Source organism: Chlamydotis macqueenii, chromosome 1 (assembly GCF_036417535.1).
Source record: "Chlamydotis macqueenii isolate bChlMac1 chromosome 1, bChlMac1.mat, whole genome shotgun sequence".
Classification (NCBI taxonomy): Eukaryota; Metazoa; Chordata; class Aves; order Otidiformes; family Otididae; genus Chlamydotis; species Chlamydotis macqueenii.
This window is the reverse complement of record NC_141556.1, coordinates 88,366,464-88,384,547: the sequence shown is the minus strand read 5'-3', so window position 1 is coordinate 88,384,547 and position 18,084 is coordinate 88,366,464. Positions and strand designations below refer to the sequence as shown.

Below are 18,084 nucleotides of genomic sequence, written 5' to 3'. Positions count from 1 at the left end.
ATTCTCTGTTAAAAAAAAAAAAATACAACATTACATAATTTTTTTCAGGTTTTACATCATATTATGGAAAATTTTGTAGTACACTTGACCTGTAGGATCAATGAGACCCATAAGCTCATCCTGGAAAGGTGATATGCAACCTAGCTGAAATTATGAATGTCGGTGTCATAAAAAGACATCTCGCACAAACATTCTTTTTTTTCTTTAACACATATTAGCTAAACAATCAACAAAGAACAAAAATACAAAACATAGATTAGCTTGTTGATACCAAGAATCAGCAGTTTTGATTTGATAGATTTATGAGATTATGCAATTCCACTGAAGTAGAATGGAAATTTACATAATCCCTGAGATTTTCTTGTTAATAGATCTTAAATATGTGGGCCTTCTAGTGGATTGTAGCTGAAGGGACCTCCTCAGTCTAGTTCACTGCAGCTGCAGACCAGACAACCCTTACACCTCCTTTTGTATAATGAACAAGCTGACTGTGGTTTGCATCAAGAGATGCTGGTCCCTTATGATCCCAGTAAGAAAGGCACTCAAACTCTGTAAGGTATCATTCAAGATGCTGTTTATTAGAGCTAGCACTACAAAGAATAAGAGAATAGTATAGATAATATTACATCCCTGTGAATGCTAGGAAGCCCGAGTTGTGCATCATCAAACAGGCCTCCAATCATCAGGCTGTGCAGACCCCATCCATAGATCGCGTCTCTTCTTTGCAGTTACACAACTCATTGATACCTGTTCACAACCTGTTTTTTTCTTTTCTTCACTATAAAAGTCAAGATTCTGTGTTTTCCTTTGTAAATTTTTGTCTTAATTACCTTTTCATTTGCTTTTCTTCTCACATCAGTTCTTGCTGAGCTGATGATTAGACAAGGAAACATACTCTAGATAGGGTCTCATCTGTGCTGTGGACATTGACGTTACCATTTTCTTTTGTAATCTCTGCAGGAATATGTTTAATGATGCATGCCATATAACATCCTCCTTTTACATGGCTTCGTCTTATCCATGCTTGTGATCTTGCTGTGATTGACTAATGCATCCATTACACTTCTGCACTGATGTATATCTAACTAGCAGGGAATGTGCTACTTTTCAGTGCAATCCTTTAAGCGTGGAAGCAAAGCAGGAGAAGCAAAATTGAAATTATCTTTTTCCATCACTTCTGTATCATGAGTTACAACCCTAAAGTGGAAGTTCTTATTCCTTGAATTTTGAGGCCTTGCCTTTTGCATTTTAAATTTCATTCTATTTCTTGTACTCTACTTATGCAAATTGTCCTTCCTCTCTAATACTGTGTCCCTAAGAGGTTTCATTAGTATTAGTACCAAGATCACTTCTGAAATTACAAGATCAGCTGTAAAACTAATCCTTGAGAATCCCTCAAATATGCAGTAAAATATTTCTTCTTCAGTAAAATCAAGTGGAAAATAGACGTTAAAAATAGAATTTTATAGTGATGGTTTTTATAAATGTTGTATTTAAATTTGGTATATGCTACATCTCCTACAATTGGAGTATTTTGTAGTAGCCTACCTTTGGTAAATTTACCTTCACTATTTTACCATAACTTCTCAAAATTTGTCCTTTTCAAACTCAAAACCTTCGTTACTGTGTATTTTTAAGGATATTTGAGCAAGTAGTAATACATGATCACAACAGCATAGAGGACAACATGGCTTAACTTTATTTCTATCAGTTTTTATTTTTTTATGCTTGCTAAGTAATGCAATCTGAGTTGGTCCCACTGCGGAGGAGGTACTACAAGAATGTAGACTGGCTAGTTTAAAACTAGTTTGGTTTCTCTATGCTTAAATTACACCAGGATAGATTTAACTTAAACTAACATCACCTTTTATTGATTCATTAACTGTTTAGTAGATAAATCTGTTGATTGTCATTTCCAGGACTATCTGAACCCTACAGTTATTAGGAATACTTGTTTTCTAATCTGTGCATGATGCAATAAACACTCTTCTAATTACAGAAGTCCTGGTCATAGTTTTTCATTTTTGAATATTAACAATATCTCTGTTTATATCCAGATCCAACCTTGAATTTAAAGAATATCTGCTCTTTTTTCAATGGTAACTTTCACATTCTTTCCTCAAAGTAATTTTTAGTCCACCAAGATCCTGACACTTTTACTATTTTCAGTTTCATTTCAATTCAAAATGTCCTTAAGTGTGTTAAACCACAGTGTCTGCTTTTCTACCTGTTTGCTAAACACCTTCTTTGAAGGCAAATAGAGCTAAGATATTTAAGGTCTATTTTTGCACAGCTCTGTACATAAAGGTTCTATTTTTATAATGAGACTTTAAAATATGCAACAATAATGTTAGCACAGTGTATAGTGATTTGATTTGTGGTAACTGCTCATAAAAGTCTCAAAACAGCAAATATAGTTACCATGTTTACATATGTCTCTTCATTTTAAAAGCCTGTATCCAGGACTTAAGAAAACACCTGACAAAGTATTATAGATAATTTCGGCAAATATTTTTCTATTTCATGGTTATCGATCTATTGCAAATCAATTCACGTTTTCCTCACACTGGTGCATTAAAAGCAGGTTAACAGAAAATGCCTGATACGCCATATATGAATTATGAAAGATGGCTTACAACCAACTGACTTCTACTTTCCTCCTATTGCTAAAACTATACCAGATAGCCTCTACTTCACCCAAGCCACTCCTGAGCTGTTCATTTGACTTATTACTTTATTTAAAGCTTTTTACGTAAAATATTTTGACGAATACATAAGAGAGTCTCGGGTTTTGATCTGAGACTGTGGGAAGCATATCAAGTGAAGGTTTCTAAGCAAGATTTTTTCTCAACTCTGAAACACTAAAATCACTGTTTCTAGCTGGTAGTAGGCCAAATGTTGTGGCTACTAATACAACATAGTTTAAAAGTTTGAAAAGATAAATTTACTTATAACAGTTAATGAAATAATTTATAAATTTGCTATATGTATATGCATGTGTGTGAATGTGTATATATATGTGTGTATGTGTCCATACAGACACACACATTTATGAAAACATCATGACCCATAGAACTGCTGAAGGAAAAATGCATAGCTCGCACAACTACCTGAAGACTTCACAAAGTTACAAGGACCAGAGAGCTCTCTGGCTTGACAAACCCTCTTTTCCAGTTTATCTCTTCCTCTGTGTTACTCCGGGTGTACTTCCTTCTATTATTTCTATGAGAAAACAGTTATCTCTTCAAAGTTCTATTTTGCAAAGCATCTTTGGGAAGTTTTAGGTTTACTGCAATAGGGAAGAAAAACATGTTCTGAATTATTTAATATTTTATGTCACTTGGCCACCTCTGATTATCTGCCTGAGTAACTGGTGTGTTGCTTTCTTTCCTCAGGAAAAAAAAATCCTTTTGCTCTTATCAGTAGACATAACATTGCTATATGCTGCAAAACTTTAGATCATACACTGAGCAGTGTGCTTGTTGTTTCTAATGCTTTGTAGAAAACAAATCATAGTTGTCAGTAGATTGCCACTTTTTCAGAGAAAACACAGAGTAACATGTTATGTTTTTTTCATGTAGCAGCTGTGTTGCCAAACGGCTCTAAAGGCAGGTTTGGATAGCAAAATTTACAATACATACACACAGGCATATGTTGAACAACCGTGTTTTGCGGCCTGAGTCATAACAAATGAGAAGTCCAATGCTGTAATAGAAAGATGCATAATCTGCTTCGTAACCTACATACTCATATTAGACAAGAGCTAAAAAAAAGATGTCTTTTAAAATTTAAACAAGTTCAGACAGCATAAACAGTCTACATTATCAGCAGGAATTTTCAGGTTTCTACAGTTGTAGTTGCTACAGTTGTAGTATAGTCATGGGAATTCTGTGGTCTTCATTTTTAAAGTTTTCAAATTAGAATTTTGAGACATCTTTCATAGTCCTGTACTCATCTGTCCTCTGGCCTTTGTTACATTAGATTTTTAGCCATATATTAAAGCAGTGCAGAATATGCACCCATTCTGTCGCAGGAGGTCGTTCGGTTGTTGGAAACCACACCACCCCAGGCACACGGCAGCTTCAAGAAGAATCCAATGCAGTGATTTAGGATACTTTTCCTTCTGTCACAATAAACTCTGGGCTTTATTCCAGTAAATCAGAAATAGAGCTAGTAATGTCAGTGTTGAGATTATCTCATTAAACAGTACATGAGCAGGAAGAGAAGAGAGGCTACGGTTCAGAGAAAAACAAGGACCGTTAATCACAGAGTCCCTGTCTACTGAAGCATAACAAATGGGAACAGCTGGTCTCCAATAAGTCTACATGATTTTAATTGATGGAAGCTTTTAAGAAAAAAGTGTGTGTACACAGAAAAAAAATACATGTGTAAAAATGCAATATTTTAAACTTTGAAGTCAATTTCAGTATTTCAGTGTTATCCTGGTAGTAGAGAGTCATTCAAAATAGCTTGATCAATATTGATATAAAATAGATTTTAAACTAATTTTAGTAAGAATGTATGATATAAACACGGTTTGGTGTATGTTGCAGCAAACGGGATGAAATACTAGCATATCTTTTATTTCCTTTTCTAACAGCTATGTAAATTTAAGCTGTTTAGCTTAAGACAAGTTTCAACCTTTCATCTGTCAGCTAAGTCCAAATTTACTTTTTTGAAACTATGAGATTGGGAAGCAAAAACTGTGTTTTCAATTTATAGCTTCAGTATTAGGTGAAAGGATGAGAGAAACTCTACCCCTTGGTGTTTGGGTTTTTTTAATACAGCTGCTACAAAACCAATTCAAGAAATAAATAAAAAACTTTCTCTTTTGAGAACATTATCTCCCTCTTCCATCCTTTGTTTTTTTTTACTTTCTTTTATTGCTAAGAAACTGAGTGGCTGTTGTTGTGGTCTGTGTTGCCCATCACTGTCACTATGCTTGGTATTACAACTCAATTTTTACTCAACCTTCAAAGAAATAAATGGAGAACAAGTGAAGTACTACAAATAAGAAATAGTGATTTCACAAGCCAGTAGACAAGAGAAAAATCTTGTTGTTGTCTTTTCCCTGAAGATGAAAGCAAGAGTTTGTTTGCCAATCCTATTTCATTGATTTGCTTACTTCACTGGTTTTGTGGAACTTTTATTCTCATTTTTGTTGTCTAATGACCTTGAGTTGGCATCAGAAACAAATTGGAAGCCAATGAAGAGTATCCTGATTTCTTCCAGCATCTTTCTCTATTTAAGGAAGTGAATTTAAATGTAATTCCCTTGTCTTTTTTTCTTGGGTCCAAGTCTGTATGTTACACCTATTCAATCTGCTGCATTACTGTTGTGTAATACTGAAGATCTAGCCAGGGAGAGTATGCCACTGTCATTGTCAGTGATCCTGTTCCCACATGTAAGACATCCCAATCAAGGCCAGGCTGGACGGGGCTCTGAGCAACCTGATCTGGTTGAAATGTCCCTGCTCCTTGCAGGGGGGTTGGACTAGATGACCTTTAAAGGTCCCTTCCAACCCTAACCATTCTATGATTCTATGAATTTACAGTCAAAAACATAAAAGGGAGTTGACAAAAAAGGGAGTCTCTTTGCTGTGCATTTGTCTGAGAGGAAGGAAAGTAATTTTCTGTCATCCTAAAGATTAAACAAGTTGTTGATAGCACAGGCTACAAAAGTTGTCATCCCTTGCACACTGGGATTTCAAGAGTGTTTTTTAAGTTGTTCTGGAGCTCCAGTAATACCAGTTAACGTGATGCAGTGCTGCTGCTAATTTTTAAAATTATCTTGTGTGGTATGTGTAGAATTGAGATTGAATAGGAGAAAGTTTTATGTTGTGATATAGTATAACCAAGACCCTGAAAGGAAAAACTTCCCAGATTATTGAACTGCTGTATATTTCATTTGAGTCTTTCTCACGCCAGTTAGTAATTTAAACTATTTCCTGTACTCTTCTGTCAGCCCTAGAGACTGTGCATACGCTTTAAGTAAATTAAACTGAAGGTTTAAGTTAAACATTGGAAATCTTAATAATGGAGTTCATCTTGGTTTTCTGCCTTCCTAGAACTTCCTGGTATATAATCACTAAAACAGTCCATGTTGCAGGGGAAACACTGTTATCATTGCTACGCACAAACCCAGCTTACATCTATCTGGGGAACTGTACAACCATCTGCTGCAAACATATCACATGATATGGACAGCAGACTGTATGGATTGCTGCTATTCATAGAATCATAGAATAGTTTGGGCTGGAAGGGACCTTCAAAGGTCATCTAGCCCAACCCCCCTTCAAGGAGCAGGGACATCTTCAACAAGATCAGGTTGCTCAGGGCCCCATCCAACCTGGCCTTGAACGTTTCCAGGGATGGGGCATCCACCACCTCTCTGGGCAACCTGTTCCAGTGTTCCACCACCATCATTGTAAAAAGTTTCTTCCTTATGTCAGATCTAAATCTGCCTCCTTCTAGTTTAAAACCATTATCGTTTGTCCTACTGCAACAGGCCCTGCTAAAGAGTTTCTTCCCGTCTTTCCTGTAGGCCCCCTTTAGGTACTGGAAGGCTGCTATAAGGTCTCTCCGGAGCCTTCTCTTCCCCAGGCTGAACAGCCCCAACTCTCTCAGCCTGTCCTCATAGGAGAGCTGCTCCAGCCCTCTGATCATCTTTGTGACCCTCCTCTGGATCCTCTCCAACAGGTCCACATCCTATTGTACATGTCCTTTACATGTCTTGCAGAGCTGTTGAGCTTCAGATTTATATATAGTCCAGGGAGAAGAGTAAATGCCTCTAGATGCCAAATAGCTCATAGTTTACACCCTTTGCTTGATCTGCTGGAGACAACTCCTTTTCTTCATTGTCTATAGCTTTAGCCTGTGCTAGGCACTTCAGGTCAGCTACAAGTTGCTTTGCTTGAATATCTGTCTAAACGTTCTTATGTGCGTTTCATGACTTAAAGCAATAATCTCAGCTATAACATTCCCTTCTGAACTGACAGAAAAGCAACCCTCCACTTTCTGAGAATACTGGCCAGAAACTCTCTCAGAAAGGCAATTCTGCTTTCAGCCACTGGAGAAGGGGGGCACTAGATGAGCATGGTCTTCTTTGTATGTCAGTGAGGACTTTTCATATTACTTTTATTCAAAAATACCAAAAGATTAAAGTAATGGTGAGGGAAAACAATGTTGGCTGGAAGTAATTTTTGCTTGCTGATGGAAGGAAAATGGGACCATATACAAAGTCATGAGGCATCCTCGGCAGCTGTAGTTTTCATTGCTGGGGAGAAGAAATCCTGCAGAAGTCTCAGCTCCTGCAGAAGTCAAGAAGGAAAGGAAAGGCTTGTGTAGTGGTTTTCCTCTGTTGTGAGTATTCATTGAGGGCTACACAGGCCACAGATTCCTCTCTAAAAAGAGCTGCTTTGAAAGAGGACCTGACAGAAGATCAGCCAGTCATTGGCTAGTACCAGGGAGAATGGCCAATTTATCAGGTGGCAGTGCCAAGAGAACACCTTGTGATGCTGGCCAGCTGAGGTAAGTAACATAAATTAGTAGAGACTACTGAAAGCACCAGAGGATGCTGGAGAAGGTTCCTTGAAGGGAGCTGTAATCACTCTAATGGAAAGGTAGACTTCTGATATGCATAAGCTTCTTAAGAAGGTGATCAGCTTTCTCAGCAGCTGAACTCATCCACGCTGGGATGATGCACTGTAGGTTGGGTGTCAGACAGTGGCTGTAACTTAGTAGTCACTGAGAGCTGAGAGAAGTCTAGGCCAGGACCTTGGCTGGTGCGCCTTGCAGCTACTGGGCTTGCTTCCTGTCAGCTACTCATGTTCCCAAGCTCCTTCATGTTTTGTCTTCCTCTTTTGTAGATCTGTGAGATTTCCATCTTTTCTGAGAGCCTGCAGAGTGTAGTTTATTTTGGTAGAGTTCTGAGAGGGAGTTCAAGCTGATGTTTGTTTTTCGTAGGAACTTACAGAAACTGAACCCTTCTGTCAGTCAGTGCTAGGCATAAGGGCTATATATGTTCTATGCTTGATCATATTTAAGATTATCTGTATAAGGGGAAAAGGCATAGTATAAATTTAGTTGCAGTTTTGATGTCAAGGAATGAGCAATTAAGTAATTAAATTGGAGAAACTGTTCATCATTTTAATAAAAATGCAATTTATTCTCCTCCCTTCCGCAGGTCTCCCCACTCTCCACCAGGAATAGTATTCCAGGAAGATTTTTCATCCTAAAAATAGAAAAATAAAAATAACAAAGTAGAGGCAGAAGGAAATGTTCTCAAAATTATATTTTGTTTTTCTTAGACCAATATGATTAGTGTAATAAAGCTTATTTTAGGCCATCTGAGTTTTTACTAGTATTTCAGAGAATGTAGCGGTCTAAATTATTTTAATATTGTAGTATTTGACTAATATGCAATGAGGCTTTTTTGGTCAGAATTGTTAGAATCTAGAGTGCTGTGATTTTCTGAAAAATAAACATTTTCAAGATTTGCTAGTCAGAATATATTCCTTTCTGAAATGAGGTTCAATTTTTTGACAATGCCTCTTCAAGTTATTCCATTATATCTCTTATATTGCTTATCTAATTTTAGCAATGCTTTCAGGACTTTTGCTAAAGGGTTTTTGCTTAATAAATTCTGATTTAGGTGTTTTATTCAACACTTACTGAATTTTTCTTAATTGCATTTTATATCCTATTCTGTGCTTTGAATACATTGGAAAACTAATACAATGTTCCAGACCAATTTGGCAGCAAAGGAATGCTTTTTTGGGTATCAGTCCTTGGCTTTTTTATTGTTTCTTATAATGATCAATGAGATTTATATTGTGATTTGCTGCTGAGAAGGTATAATATCCACATTTCTGGCTGACTTTCTGTAAGTGATAAATGTTGAGCAAATTCTCAGGTCTCTGTTTAATTGGGTTCCATGCTATCTCAATCAGATTGACAATCTGATTAAATTTTGGCAGAAGTACTTCATACTGGCATAAATCTCTATAACCTCTACCTTCTTCAGAAGAGAAATAGCCTTTTTTTCTTTCTGGCTAATTGACTGTTTTTAGCAAAGGCATCAAAGGACATCTTAATTTGCTTGTGGGATGTATGACTAATAGAGGGATACCCTTCATCCGCAATGAAAATTGCAGTATGAGACTTCATTGTTTTCTCTTGAAGAAATTGTTATGTAATTTCAGTACTTACTGAAATGGAAGATGTTCATTAAAAATCTGAGTCTTGCGTCAAAGCTTTCAAGCCTCAAAGTCAAGTTAATATTTTCTGTAAAAGTGAAAAGTCAATAATACATAAAGCAGTTTGCATTTAATTTACATAATATAAAAGAAAACTTCTTCAGAGCAGCGCGTACTTTTTTGAGAACAGGAAAATCATATAGCTTTGTTTGGTGAAGCTTAACAATCGTATCGTATCGTATTACAATGCCTAGTAATCTTTATGCTTTAATAGGTTTGTTACATATCTGCATTGTCTTTAAGGGAATAGCATTTTCTTACAAGCTCACTTACTGTAAAAGGTGGTATTTGATAATGTGTAATAACAGTTTGGGTAAACAATGAAGACTTACAGAGTAGTTTTCATTGTGGAAGAAAGAACATGCAAAATACTTTCTTGTCTGGCTGTCCCATAAGCCTGTCAAAACAAAATGAATTTGTTTAAAAGGAAATAGCTGAGCTTAAGAAAACAGTAAAATTTTTGGACATTTTCTTCATTCTTTAACAACATCTAATTCTCTTCTGTTCCTTCTCACAATATATCTGGACAGCTATTGGTGCCTGAGATTTCAGATAGGCCAGCAGGAAAATAAGAGTAGTAACTGATGACCAGTGGTTAGTACTTTGGTCTGATTTTTCTCTTACTGTTGGACCTTGCTCTTGAAACATTATATTCTTGAAATTTTAAAGCCAAGGTGGCAAATGGAGGACATGCAGTAACTGGAAATTAGACACCTGTGGAGCCTGATGGTTGTTGTGGCAGTACATGCTAGAGATCAAAACCTAGAAGCAAATTTCAAAAAGGAAAAAAAAGCAGACCAAAGCAGGCTTATGTTGTGTCTGAGGTAATTTTGAGACTTTATTCATAATCGGGATATTGGAGTCAGTCTTGTGCTTTGGAGACCAAGTTTTCTGCAGTACACCGTACTGGCTTGTGAGTGGATGTATCAGAACACTGAAAATTAATGTGGTCCTAGGTGGACTTGAACCTGCTTAGTCTGATGACACAACTGAAAGAATTTGGAGTAGCGGCAATCAGGCCTACTAGGATTCACTTTGTAACTCATTAGTGCGCTGGTTTTGTGTAGGGGGGGGTGGGGTGCTACAGGGGCAGCTTGTGCGAGAAGGTGCTAGAAGTTTCCCCTTTGTCCGGTGGACTCTTTGTCCCGTGGCTGGGTCTAGGGTGGACCTGCTGCTGGCCAGGACCAAGTTAATTGGTGATAGTGATAACACCTCTGTGATAAGGTATTTAAGAAGGGGGAAATAATTAAAAAAAAAAAAAAAAAGAAAAATGAAGAAGCGGAAGTGGAAGCAGAGAGGGGGAGGCACGAGCCTTCCGGGCCTTGCAGCCCTCACCCTCTAACCTCCTGCCAGGCAGCCGTCTGGGCCCGACTCAGCCCAGTCTGGCCTGGTCAAGTGAAGGGAAGAGAAGTGAAGGGAACCTGAGAGGCATCTGCCTGAGCGTGATTATGAAGAATTTCTTGGGAGAGGAATGGCTGCAGATGCTAAGGTCAGTGAAGATGGAAGGGGCAGAGTAATGCTGCTCCTGGAAGAGATTCCCCTGCACCCCATGGTGCAGCCCATGGTGAGGCAGGTTGTCCCCCTGCAGCGCATGGAGGCACATGGAGGAGCAGAGATCCACCTGCAGCCCGTGGAGGACCCCACACTGGGCAGGCAGATGCCCAGAGGAGACTGTGGCCCTTGGAGGGACCATGCTGGGGCAGCCAGTTCCTGAGAGACTGCTCCCCATGGAAAAGGACTCCATGCTGGAGCAGTTCACACAGGAGTGTAGCCCCTGGGAGGGACCCTACGCTGGAGCAGGGGAGGAACGTGAGAAGTTCTTCCCCTGAGGAGGAAGGAGCAGCAGAAAACGACATGTGATGAGCTGACTGTAACCCTATTCTCTATTCCCCTCCGTGCCGCTCAGCAGGGAAGGACATGGGAGATAATTTGGAATGAAGTTAAGTCCGGGAAGAGAGGAGGCGTTGGGGGAAGTTGTTTTTATTTTTTCTTTCTCTCTCATTATCCTGCTTTGGTTTTATTAGTAATAAATTGAAATAGTTTTCCCCAAGTTGAGTCTGTTTTGCCCATAATGATCTCTCCCTGTCCTTATCTCAAACCTCGAGCCTTTTTGTTGTATTTTCTCTACTCTAGCCCTACATTCTCTTGGAGGGTGGGGAGGGTGAGTGAGAGACTGCATAGCTTGGTCCCGAGCAGAGCTAAACTATGACAATGAGTTATTTGTCAGTCACTAGACAGATACATTTTCAACAGTTTCAAAGTCACAAGTATTTTCTCTTTCTGTAATTTAAGTCTACTACAAACAAGTGGTGAATGAACATCAGTGTGAAGTGGTTAAGAGGATTTATCAGCCAGTGACCAGGGAGCCTTTTGCATGGGCTGGGACCTAACAGAGTGCAAGAAAGAAAAGTAGAGCTAGTACAGAAATGCAAGAAATTTTTTACTAAATATGAATCTAACCAGAAGTGTAGTAAATGATGCGTCTGAAGACAACAAAAAAGAAATTGAGTTGTTCAGTTTAAAGAGGAGGATCAGGACAGATGTGAGAACCAGCTTTACATTTGTGAAACTACAAAGTGAAAAACGCAAATTGTTCTTTGTATCTGTTATGAACAGAACGATAAAGCTAACAGCTTTAACTTCAGCAGGGAATATGTAGGTGGCGTACACCTTCTGCAATTTTTTTCTGTCAGATATTTGTTGATCTGACTGCACCCACAATATAAGTACTAAGTTGCTGCTTGAAGGCATTTTAATATATGCATACTGAACTGTAATTCCCGTTCTCAAAGCAATTTTCTTGAAAAACTTGATTATCTTTCCAGTAAAGGCTTTGGAATTATTGTCAACATTAGACATTTAATGGTAAAACTTAGCCCTGTACAGATAGATAGAACAAAGTCTATGTCATACTTAAGTCTCACTTGAATCAACAAAATAAAATTTCTGTGAAGGGTAAGCCTATTCTGGCTTCATGATTCGGTAATAATTTTCACCATAAATTAGGATGCAGAAAGACTACAGAAGACTGCATATTTCAACTGTGTTCAATCCAATGTGATACATAAGGCCGAAAAAAAAAAATTATCACTTGAATGAATTCAGCATTAGGTGTTCTGGCACATGATTAGGTACTTAAAAAACTGCAGAACTATCCAAATACTGTGTATAATCTGTTTGGAATAATTTTGTTTGTTGAGAGTACCTTACAGGGAACAATTACAGAAAGTATGTGAAATTTGTATAAATATTGAGCAATTCCTTTAATTCAAAGGGTGGTAAGTGTTCTACTCTGAGGACTTTACATGACTAAATGGGCCAAATTACTGGAATACAGCCAGCACTGCTCTCACTCCTTTATAATTAATTCAGAAAGATTACTGTACTGTAAGAATAAGAAATTGAAATACATATGTTCTTAAATACTGTTTATTCATTTGTGAAGGGAGGAGGATGTTAAGGATAAAAACTAGCTGTTAAATCAAGTTTCTGTATAAAAGCTAGAAATAGCCTGCTTATGGAACTGAATGATAATATAATAACATATGGCATACCAAGCAAAATACCTGCTTTTTGTCAAAATTCATGAGTCTGTACTGTAAGATCAGATTAAGTATCAGTCTCTGTAGGTAGCATGCATTCAATTACATTTTAGCAGCAAATGAATTTTTTATCTCGTATAGATTTAGTTTTGCTTGAATATATGTAATATCTATATAATAACTATAATATCAAAGAAATCTGAAACTACTAATTCATAATCTGTGAAAACTTTTATGTATTATCATAAGCAACTGTCATGACATCTTTCCAAGCTAATACAGCAGTGGTTCATCAACCTATAAGAATTATATGAGCGTAGGATTCAGTGTGTCTAGGATATAATACCTAACTGCACTTGGTAATGCTCTTATCTAGTGTTCTGCTGTCCCAGATAGCCAATAAAGTGAATGTTTTCTTGTGTGAACAATGGTGTTACGCTTCTGTACAAAACATTAATCTTGCTCATGTCCATTAACTTACGTTTGTTGAACTGGAAAAATTTCTTATTCTGTGAAAGGAAATAAAGCCGAACTTGAGAGTCTTGGATACTATCATGGTGCAATTTACACACTTATGGAGATAACATGACTTAGTTCCATGCTCAAGTGATATGGCTCTTTTTTTTTTCTTGCCTTTAGTATAGGCTGGCAGGATGGCCCTGTTTTGTTTCATATTCTCTTTTATTATTTTTCTGGAGATGACCCCTAAAACATGCACATTCTTCAGAATGCTGCACCTGCTAGGCAGGCTTTTCTCAAGTTATAAAATGGAAAGAACAGTTATTTCGTCTGTTAAAGTGTTAAAAAATATTGTTGATATGATGTACAGTCACTTTTTCTGTTTTTCCTTTCCAGGATTACTTACTGCCATCTACCTTTCCAGAGTAAATGGCTTTATGTTGGAACAGAGAGGGGAAATACACACATTGTAAATATTGAGTCCTTCATTCTTTCTGGATATGTAATCATGTGGAACAAGGCAATAGAACTGTAAGTGCAGACTTTTTTGCATTTCTGCCTGTGGTCATTTTTATAGCTATCTTAAGATTCATCTTTAAGAATAATTTGTTTTTACAAATATTAACAAATCTTTTGAAAACCTTTTATTTTAATGAATGCCTTTGCAGTGTTAGCTGTTTTGTTACAGGACATTAGGAATTCAGATTTATGATAGAGATAATGTAATTATATTTTATGTAAAAGAAAAAGTTATTTGGCTGTTATAATCTATTTAACTATGAAGTTCCATGAAATACAGATAACCATTAATCTCACAAATTCAGATTTTGCTATTGTTTTGAGGGTAGCTTGGTCACTGTCTCCTTCAAACATCCTATGAAGAGAATAATGGAGTATATTTGCGCTAAGACTGTATGGAGAACTTTTCTTCATTGAACTGTAGAATCATTTAGATGAGAAGGGACTGGAGGTCTCTAGACCAAGCCTCCTGCTCAATGCAGGGCTAATCTCAAGGTTAAATCAGGCTCAACAAAACCTGATGAAGTGACAGGACAGGTAGTGAGCATCTGTTAAATGACAGCTCTCTAACAGGCTAACACAGCTGCCTGTGTTGTGGGTACAAAATGGAGGGAGACTTACACAAAAATCTGGCTTGGATAAATCTGTACTTCCTGCAAGTAAAAGCCTCAACAGAAATGAAAAATTATTTGTCTGCTATTTCCTCTGTGAAGTCCCATCAAGAGGAACTGCTGTGGGCAAACTCATAGTATTTTGTGCAGTTTCTGAGACATCTGTTCCATGTTGTGAGGAACCTGTAACCTTCAATAGTAAACTGAAATTCTCCAAGCTAAATGAACCAAGAGGACAGTATCTAAGAAGAGGGCTACAGGCCTGCAGTTGTGGATCTAATTCTCTGTCCCAAACAGAAATCACATTGATAGCAACCAATTTTCTCCAAAATTCTCCCCTTTCTCTTTATTTCCACTGCTATTATTACTGACTTTCACTAATCACTGTCCCTCCCGAGGCTGAAAAAAGTGATGCCTCATTTTCTTTCCTCTCCTCTGCCCCCAAACTTCATAGGCACGGTCATAAAAATCTAGTTTTATCTTCAAAGGAGATAAAAACAAGGTTTCATATGGTAATCAAGATTCAGGCAATCTGCTGGTAAATCTTTTGTCCGGTTCTCAATTTTGGAATGTTTGTTTGTAAGACTTTACTCAGCTCTGCTCAGTAGTTTTGGCTGAAAAATTACTGCTGGTAAATGTAGTATAATCTAAACTGGAATTAATATACATTTTGATGAGTTCTTCAGTTGGGAAGTATCTTAACAATTTTCTCTGACTCACTGTGTTTTGTTGATGTTGACATATTAGGAGGTTTTTTGACTCCTGTATTTTAAAACTTACATATTAACTACATTGTGTAGATAGCACCTTTGAGGTTTTGGGAACAATACATTTGTGTTCTGTGCACATTTGGAATTTTCTTTCCTCCAGACTTTAGGATGTTTCTAGTCTCTATGGAAATAAATCTGAAAGTGTTTTTTATAAACTGGAAGCCTTCCACCAAGTTTCACTTCCTAATATTTTCAACATTCTTTTGGATAAATCTTTTCTTTTCTTTTTTTTTTTTTTTTTAATGGCCAGAACAGACTTTTTTTCTCATGAGAACAGAATAGAATGATGCCTCTCTTCAATGAAAAACATGTGGAAATAAGGGCTACTTCCTAACAAGCTTCAGTACTGAGTTGTTCAGATAGGCTAGGTGCTGTGCGACAAGCTACCTCTCCAGAACCTTTTAGTAAACAAGCAGCCTCTCCTAACTATCTTCTTTGTATTGCTTATGTGGGAGTATGCCTAGATTTTCCTAAATTTTTCTTCCATAGGTTGTGAAAAATAATGACAACGTAATACAGATAGGCCTTGTCACTTCGAGTACTTGGAGATGCTGTGTGGTTACTATATAGTTTCTTCTGAAAAGCTAGTTTGCCATGTACTGGTTTGGTGACAGTTGAGCACAAGTATTAGAATCATAGAATGGTTTGGGTTGGAAGGGACCTTTAAAGGTCATCTAGTCCAACCCCCCTGCAAGAAGCAGGGATATCTCCAACAGGATCAGATTGCTCAGAGCCTCATCCAACCTGGCCTTGAATGTTTCCAGGGATGGGGCATCCACCACCTCTCTGGGCAATGTGTTCCAGTGTTCCACCACCCTCATTGTAAAAAATTTCTTCCTTGTGAAAAAATTCTTCCTTATTCATTAGTTACTTCTTCTAGTTCTATCAATCTTACAAGTATAACTTGATCCCTGTAAGTGGTGTGCTAGTGTAGGAAGGCTACATCCTCTCCGTTCAATCTAATCATGTACTTCTTGATACGGAATGAAGGATGTTGTCCTTGTGTGTTTTACACAGGTACACAGGGAGTCCTGTATGTCCCTGGATTAATTTCTCTGTGTTAGAGTAAGAGGCTGGTGGGGATAATGGTAATGTTTGCCACAGCAGCTGCCTTTAACAGATGCTGTAGCACTGCTCAACTTGAAACTAGGTGATTTTTCTCAGTAAAGTAATTTGAACTTTCTCTGGAATTTGACAAAAGATAGTAAACTATGAAGTCTCTTCCATTGCTTTCTTGCAGGAAAAACGTAACTTAGATTAGCTTTTAAAGGGAATGTTATTAACTTGAAGTGTACTTCGTGAGGATGGGCTTGTGGTAGTAGACTTTCCTTTAGAATTATACCAATTTTATTTTGGGCCATGGATATGTTCTTATTTGATTATATTTGTATTCCTGACATTATTTTTACACAATCTTCATGTTTTAGTATTATAGAATAATATGATAGTTAATTTTGGAAGGCCTCTGGAATTTTCTAGACCAACTTCCTGTTCATGGTAAGATCATCTATGAGCCCAGGTTGTTCAGGGCTTTATAGGTTAATAGAGCTTGTTGATATTAGGTACTTTCAAAGATTAAAGAAAATAGGAAAACATATGTACGTAAAACTTCAGGAACAGCTTTAGCCTTACCACGAATGACGTAAGATATAATAGTGCTCATAACATTGTTTTTCATTCTGAGGTAGATTATATCACTTCAGAGTCTGGGATTAGTTTGAAGAAGTTACTAAGCTTGGAAGGAAAGGGTTTACCTTCTGTGCAAGCATATTTGTGTCAAACATACTGGCAAGGAAAGCCCAGTAAAAGTAATTGCTCTGCTCCTATACTCAAGTCTTCAGTTTAGATGAAGGGTTTATAAATATAACTTTGAGCGTGTCAGATTTATGTGTCATCTGCACAAACAAGCCTGAAGGAGAGTTCTTCCCTGTTTGTACAACTCTGATCCAATTCTGAAATTGCAGACAAGTCTACCAACGTAACTTGACTTTCTTTCAAAATCTCTGCTCATTTTTTTTCATGGCTTGTACCTACTTCTAATGACATCTCCGTGAATTTTTGTGATGTGGATTTATCTCAGTTGTCATTAAGATTTCAAGGCTTTATAGTGAAAACTGATAGGAGACTGAATTGCTTAATTTTTTTAAAACCTGAAATGCTTTGACTTTGGAATGTTAAACTATGTATTACCATACCTAAATCACTGTAAAGCCAGATTACAACTGATTTTGTGAGAGTACAAAAAAGAAAAAAAAAAAAAAGCCACCACAACAACCCAGCTGAAATTGAATTCTCTTAGTTTTTCAGAACATGGTTGAAGATGGCCTCCATATACATTGATAACACGATGGCCAAGGTAACCTGAAGAGGTCAGAATGCCAGTGTTGTCATTTCCCCATTTGAAAAATACCTACAAGTTGTACTCTAGATTTTCATCATGGACCGAGTTTGTCCCTATAAGGTCATGATGATGTTGCTCATTAAATAATACAATAAATGGTATTGTATAGGTGAAAAAAATATGGACCATAGAAAATGTATTTCAAGAATTCACTTCAATCTGTTCATGGACTTACCAAGGTTGCAACCCCACAAAGGCTTTCGTCACACTTCTTGAGATCAATTCATTCCAGAAAACATCATTGAAACAGAAAAAACCACTGTCAGACAGTGAGGCCCTTCAGAAGACTGTAAGAATTTTTCTTCTAACAGTGATTTAAATGGTTGCAGAGAAATACTGAGGTGAAGAGGCTTAGTGGTTTAGGGAATTGAAGGAAAAACAAGTTGGAATATAACATTTTTAGACTTTGCCAGATGCAGGAAACCCTATCACTTTGTCCTGCATGGCTACTTTGACTTACAAAGTTGGCTTTTGGTTTGGTTTTTGGTGTGTTTTCTTTTTTCTTGAAAGCTTGTTACCATTTGTG

The 18,084-nt window shown here is 37.3% G+C and overlaps 1 protein-coding gene across 4 annotated transcripts in view; it reads left to right on the top strand.

Moving 5' to 3' along the window:
• The window catches only part of STXBP5L (syntaxin binding protein 5L), a 202,723-nt gene that overhangs the window by 84,268 nt on the left and 100,371 nt on the right, over window positions 1-18,084 (top strand). For 2 of the 4 annotated variants that reach the window (XM_086760830.1, XM_086760821.1), the window contains exon 5: window positions 13,654-13,788. In XM_086760830.1, coding sequence (XP_086616956.1) covers window positions 13,654-13,788 — 135 coding nt within the window. Of the gene's footprint in view, window positions 1-13,653; window positions 13,789-18,084 lie in introns of those variants that run through there. The other 2 variants (XM_086760844.1, XM_086760838.1) reach the window with 1 other exon arrangement.